We start from the raw sequence: 6468 nt of genomic DNA, 5'->3' as shown, positions 1-6468 counted from the left end.
CGGTAACTTCGTTTTCCATATGTCTGTTTCGGTCGGAATATTGATGTACCTTGACGGTATAGTCTTGTCACCAGTTCAAAAGACCAGCTTGACGGATGGCACAAGACGCTCGCTCGCGAGAGAGAGAGAGAGAGAGAGAGAGAGAGAGAGAGACTTATTTTTAGATGGTACTAGGCTTTACGTTTTCTTCATATGCCCCTGGTGTTGGAGAGGGTTGGGCCTCGTCTTTCTCGCTCTGTGGATCCCCCATTTTTTCTTATCTATACTTTTTCCCTGGCACATATTCTTCTTGTTTATATTATATTTACTTCTTCATCCGCGATACTAAAATGTATGGAAATCTGACAGCGGCAACTGAGGTATTTAAGGAGAAAACTCGAGTGTACTTACACAAACACACACATACACCTACAAATATATACGACCAGAAAGAGAGAGAGAGAGAAGAGAGAGAGAGAGAGAGAGAGAGAGAGAGAGAGAGAGAGAGAGAGAGAGAGAGAGACCATTAAATACAGATGAAAGGCGACAGCTGCAAACAGACGCGTATGAAGAACACATAAACGGCGAAGTTTCAAGGAAAACAAGTATGATAAAGCAGCTCCACCTGAAACTGTAAGAGAGAGAGAGAGAGAGAGAGAGAGAGAGAGAGAGAGAGAGAGGAGAGAGAGAGAGAGAGATTGCAGAATTGGCTCTGAAAACGAGTAGATGCGGCTCGTAAGAAGTATGAAATAACGTCTCTGCTTAGACTTAATGCGACTGTGACAACTGATAAGGGGCTGAGCACGCGTCGTCCTGTCGGTCTAAACAAATTTAGAGTTTGTCTTTACATGACGGAGGGGAGCCATACCCACACACACGAACAAGCACACACACACACATACATACAAGCACACACACACACATACAAACACACACAGTAACAAATATAAACACATACGTACTGTATATCTAAGACTAGGTCTACCTGGATACAACCCCAATAGGGAAAGGAAGTTGATTTTAAGACTAATGTACTAATTTTCGGTTAAAAGTCACTTAGCTCTGAGGATTGTTAAAGGAAATACGATAATTACAAAAACAAATTCGTATGGAGACATGCCACTTAACTGTCTTTCGTATGTAATTTACCGATGTTTGTTTAACACAGACACAGATGTAGAGAGAGAGAGAGAGAGAGAGAGAGATTAAGATACTCGGAACAGGAGACATTTTAATGTCTGCAAAAAATAACTACATCTGCTATCGCACTAGACAAGTTTTATTTTTACTTTAGATTCGTCTGATTGTCCACAAAAAAAGCCCCAAAAGTTATCGATGAAATTTAATTTGCAATCTTGAGGGTGAAGAGATGAAGAGGAAGATGATAACATGATAACAATAGTCCATAGGAGAAGGACCGCTGGCATTCCGGCGTGACACAGCTAGAGTAATAAGACTGATGTCTTCTATGAAGGGCCGACACTGATGACTGATTGCATTTTCCAGATTTGGTCCACACGATGATAGCGCAAAAACGGTTTTTGTTACTTCACGTTGTTATAACACGACTCAGTCGCACGCTGAGGTTGTCAGATATGAAATATTTTGTGTTGAAGTGCAACTGTTTTCCCTGACACCTCTATTCTTACAGTTAAACCGTTTAAAGGGCTTTGAAATCTACGGTGCTAACGAAGATGCTTCCACTTCACCGCGACTGAGATTATAAATACTTTCGAACACAGTTGGAAAGAACTCGGGGAGGACGTACCTCTCTAACGCTATGACGCTTAGCCCACCCTTCAGTTATATATTTCGATGGACTCCATCAGTCACTCTTGAGATTATCTCGTGGACTGACAGGCTGGCAGGAAGACAGACGAACAGACAAGCACCACGCTGGCGTAACATAGCCTAAGTAGGTATGCCCACGAGCTATATGCCGAGAGTCTTCATTACGATCGCGTCAATCTTACACATAGAAAACCTCCCTAAGTGTATTCATATCCCTGCTTTATACGATGGGATTCACCAGTAGCTATCATTCACCACTTCGCTTCAACGTTTTAAGGTCCTTAGCAAACCAAACATAAACATAAATTAACATGCAGGTTGACTTTGCCAAGAAATAAATTAAAATCCCGTGCGAGGGAAAAAGGATGCGCCCTGAACTATCAGTAACCAAATGCCAGGTGCTGGTTCTTTTCGTTATTTGCCCAACGAGCTCATGAAGGGATATTTTAGGCACTTTAGTGGATCTCGGACCCCACTGTGACCCATTACTGTTGGATTATTTTTATTATTTCTAATTTTAAGGCTCAGGTAAAAAAAAAACAGTAGTAGTATCATACATAATCAACCAGTAAATCTATTTAGTGTTGTAATGAACGTTTTCTATGATTTTTGAATTTTCATTTATCTGTAGGACAAAGGTTAACGATATTTTTTGGTGACGACACTAATTATATTACAAAACGAAGCGAAATTTCGCATTCATTGTTGTGTAATGATACGTAATTTTCTTTTTATGTAGCATTTTTAACATTTTCATTGTTCGAGACTGAATAAATCTATTGATGGTAAGAAAGTGTGCAAAAGTAAACAAAAGAGATATGTCCATTTTCAAATGGGGAATTATAATGCTTATAAACTTTTGGGATCCTTATCTTTTGTATGACTACCTCCAAAATGTGTGATAAAGTCAGTTCGCCTTTTCTTTGCTAGATGATCATTCATAATTACGTAAATCAATTATCCTATATGCAAAGCATCTGTACTAGGTGCTAGTAACGAACAATTATTAAGTATTTATTTCTCCAGTAACAGATACTTGGGATAATATTTTGTTTCAGATTCCCTGGAAACTTCGCCTGTGTTGTATCCTCATCTCTGCCTAAATGTCTTACTACTTTGTTCACTCTATACGTATCTAGAATTAGATCAAAAGGTTCACTGACAGAAAAGTATTAAAAGTGACTTTTCTTTCCAGGCATGAACACAGAAGAAACTCTGTGGTGGGGGTGGTCAGGACTAGCTGGCGGTTCTTGGGCTGCAGTTGTGTGCTTGGTCGTCATCCTTGGCAGCGTGGTCAACTTCGCCGTCCTGATACACTGGTTCACGACAAAACCTACTCCAGAATCGCCGTCTGCTGCCTTGCCATTCGTGGATCTCCTTGTGTGCTTGCTGGCTGCCCCATTACGATATGCGTCCAACACGCCTTCCGTCAAGATGACGTCCGAGAAGGATTTGTCTCCTCTGATAGCCAACTTTACAGCAGACCTCCAGCGAGGTGGTGCCCTGATGGTCCCCGATTTGGAGGACGAAGTTGTGTACGAGGCTGAGAAAATTGCTTTCTACGTGACTCAAGATAATGATACAGAATACGAAGAAGAATCATCAACGCCCCTTTCTTCAAGCGATTCTATACATGCCATTGTGGTTTTCATCTGCCTTGCTTCGCTGCACGTTGTAGTGATGGTTGCAGTGCATCGTTTAGCTCTGTTGCTCAGATGTTCACCCACAGTGCTTCTTCCCTTCAGGATGACTCCTCCAGTTTTCGTACTGCTGGTTGCACTAGCGAGTGCTGGTGCTCTAGTTGGAAGTTTACATGCAACAGGGCAGTTCACAGAGTACTTACCTCTCTTGGGTACCATGAAATACCCGGTTGATCTCTCCCCGTCGTCAGTGGTTGTCGGGTTTTTGTCGTACACTGCAGGGCTGTGTGGAATCGCTGTATTTTGTTACGGAACAATAATCGCCACTCTCCTTTATCAGGGGAGGGATCGATATTCAACAAATTCCACTTCTAGACAAGATCCCTTGCCCCTTACATCAAGCACTACCAGCAGCGTTGCCATGCAGCAGTCTCCAGGAGAGGAAACCACCGTGCAGGCTTACAGTGGGCATGGCAAGGCCATAAGAGCATGTATGACTGTTGTATCAGTCGTCGTGACTTTGGCAGTATGTTGGGCAATACCAATTTCTTTGGCTTTATATGCTCTTGTGACAGACACGCAAATTACTCCTGCATTGCCATATAGCGATATCCTCCTTTTGCTGTCAGGGCTCATCCATCCTTTTGTGTATGGTGAAGGATGGATAGCAGTGGCTGCGTGTTACAATGGAGTGCGTAATATGACCTCTGCGACAGCATACAGAATGGGCCTAACAAAACGCACAAGAACGCCTGTCCGGGCAACAGTCAGGGACAGGAGGATACAAGAGGAATCGAGGCGACTCCAGCATCAATACGTTAGCTACTGCTGCCCCTGTAGAGCAGCATCTCGAATCCCAGACACTCAGCTCTTCTCGGAGGTGGCGACTTTCGTCAACAGCTTCCCTCTCAGGCATGCGCTGTCTCGCCACGACCCTGATCCATTGTGACGCAAGAATATTGCATTTCCAGTCTTGAATTTATGTCCTTTTGTAATAAAAACGGCGAAAAGTTAAATTTCTTGTTACTCCTGGCACCTTGGTGAAGAATTGCATTGAATGATAGCTAAAATACTAGTCTACCGAGATTTCAAAACTCACCGAGGTCATTAATCAAAGTGATTGACGAATGTCAGTGAAAATGGTGATAGTAAACATATGTCAACCATTTGGCACCGAATTCTACTCTACATATTAGTTTGAAAATCCAGTTAATATAGTCATTATTTTAGTACTATCAAGTAACGTCCACACTCCTCAAGGTGCAGATGTTACGCCCTTGTAACATGAGAATATTTTTTTTTTATTACAAAATCTCACCATCTTGTCTCTAAATGTACAATACATGCAACTCTAAGGCAGCCATCACTACTGTTGGTTAATAATATTCATTGACAAAAAAAATCTACGTAAAGAATGTGTTGGGGATAACAGAGCCAGAATCAAACATAAAGTCTCTTCTCAAACAATCAAATTGCATTATCATAGTTTGACTGATATGGTTTGAAGGTGTGATGGGAACGGAAGGGGAGCAGTTAGCTGGAGAAGCCGGGAAAACAAGCAGGAAGCCCTAGGACCTGGACAAGAAGGAAATTCAGAAGCTACTGAGAAAACCCAATCTGCGTGTAGCCCTTGGTCTAGAACTAGACCGTGGTCTAGCCCAAGGTCCAAAGAAAAGGGACCTTAGTGTAGCCCAGAAAAGAGAATATTGACATTTGTTATGATAATGGATTCTAGATCTTTTGTGCGTGAAGAGGAACTGCAGACTTTACTAGCTGGTTCGTATTATTACGTCAAAATAAAGTTGAATACTTCTTGACGAATAAAGAAATCAGAAAAAAAAGGCTTGGAGTTTTGCTTCTAGAAGTTTAGTTGTATCAGGTACTTTGACATTGGTTCAGGTCAGATTTTCCATTCTTGGCAGACAAAAAATATTCCGACTAAATCAATGAAAGTTTGTTTAGTTCAATCCGCCCATTTCATATGAGTGTCTGTTCGTTTTCGATAATATAATACCCTGGTAAAGCCGAAATATTCAACACTCACCATGAGGACAAAGGAGGCATAGGAGTAGGGTTAATGTCCCTGTATTGTGAAAAAAAAAAAAACTGAAACTTGGGATTTCTTAGAGCACCAGTGAGTGATCATCAAGTTTTTTCTTCATTGTCTTTTTTTTCCGTTTGTTTTCTGCAGTGAATTTTTCTTTAAAATGTCAGCGTAACCCTCAGAAAGTTTTTTTTCTTTCCTGAGTCATGATAGTATCTTTCACTCTACAGAATTCCTCGGGGGTAATTTTTCTTCTTGGCCAGACATAGTGTCCCATGAATCTGTCTACGAGGGAGAGAGAGAGAGAAGCACAAAGGCTTTCTTTTGAAGCTTATCGCAAAACGGGCTGAAGTGTCACGTGATCACTTTTTCGCTGATCCGTTACGTGCAATAACACTGAATTTCTCTGAGCATCGCTTAGACCCACACAGATTAACTGAAAATGCTCGAACTTTAAACGGTCTGAATGCAATGCCATCTATTGGGGAGAACCACAAACTATGGGCTAGTCCAAGACTATAACAATTCAAACTGATGCGATTCTTGACTTGACCATTTTCAGGAGACCCTGGAAACTAGACCAAGAAATTTCGAGTCTCCTTCCATCAAGGAGCTTCATCATTGGCCTAACATCAGGTGAAACGATATTTATATTGAACTGCCTTCGATAGACGACGTATAGTTGTCAATTTGGTGAGAATGAAAATTGTTTATCCGTTTCCCCTCTTTGTTGATGACTTACAGCGCAATGATGCATCTAGTATATATTAAGTTAACGACACCCTCGAGTATGAGAGTAACCAGACTGTGAGTAAATGTCGAACACGCGATATGTTCAGTTAATGTGGAAATTCAACGATATTGAGTTTGATTTTTTTAAGTAGGTTTCCCGAACGAGTAAGTCGTGTCAGTAAGGGATTTTCAAAATATCGGAAATAGGAAAGAGGTAGAAAAATATTGAAGATTCAAATTCTCCCGTGAAGACTCACCTCTCCCACATCGAGAAACGTATAA

General features: G+C 41.3%; 1 protein-coding gene across 1 annotated transcript in view; it reads left to right on the top strand.

Annotated features, from left to right (window-relative positions):
* LOC136836723 (uncharacterized) overlaps window positions 1-4426 on the top strand; it is a 9176-nt gene extending 4750 nt beyond the window's left edge. Inside the window, exon 2 of the mRNA XM_067101243.1 lies at window positions 2966-4426. Within this exon, the coding sequence (XP_066957344.1) occupies window positions 2968-4359 (1392 nt within the window). The 5' untranslated portion in view covers window positions 2966-2967 and the 3' untranslated portion in view covers window positions 4360-4426. The remainder of the gene's footprint in view (window positions 1-2965) is intronic.
* Window positions 4427-6468: the final 2042 nt, after the last annotated feature.

The sequence above is a fragment of the Macrobrachium rosenbergii genome, chromosome 56 (assembly GCF_040412425.1).
Source record: "Macrobrachium rosenbergii isolate ZJJX-2024 chromosome 56, ASM4041242v1, whole genome shotgun sequence".
Lineage (NCBI taxonomy): Eukaryota > Metazoa > Arthropoda > Malacostraca > Decapoda > Palaemonidae > Macrobrachium > Macrobrachium rosenbergii.
The sequence above is the reverse complement of the archived record's forward strand: the minus strand, read 5'-3'. Positions and strand labels throughout refer to the sequence as shown.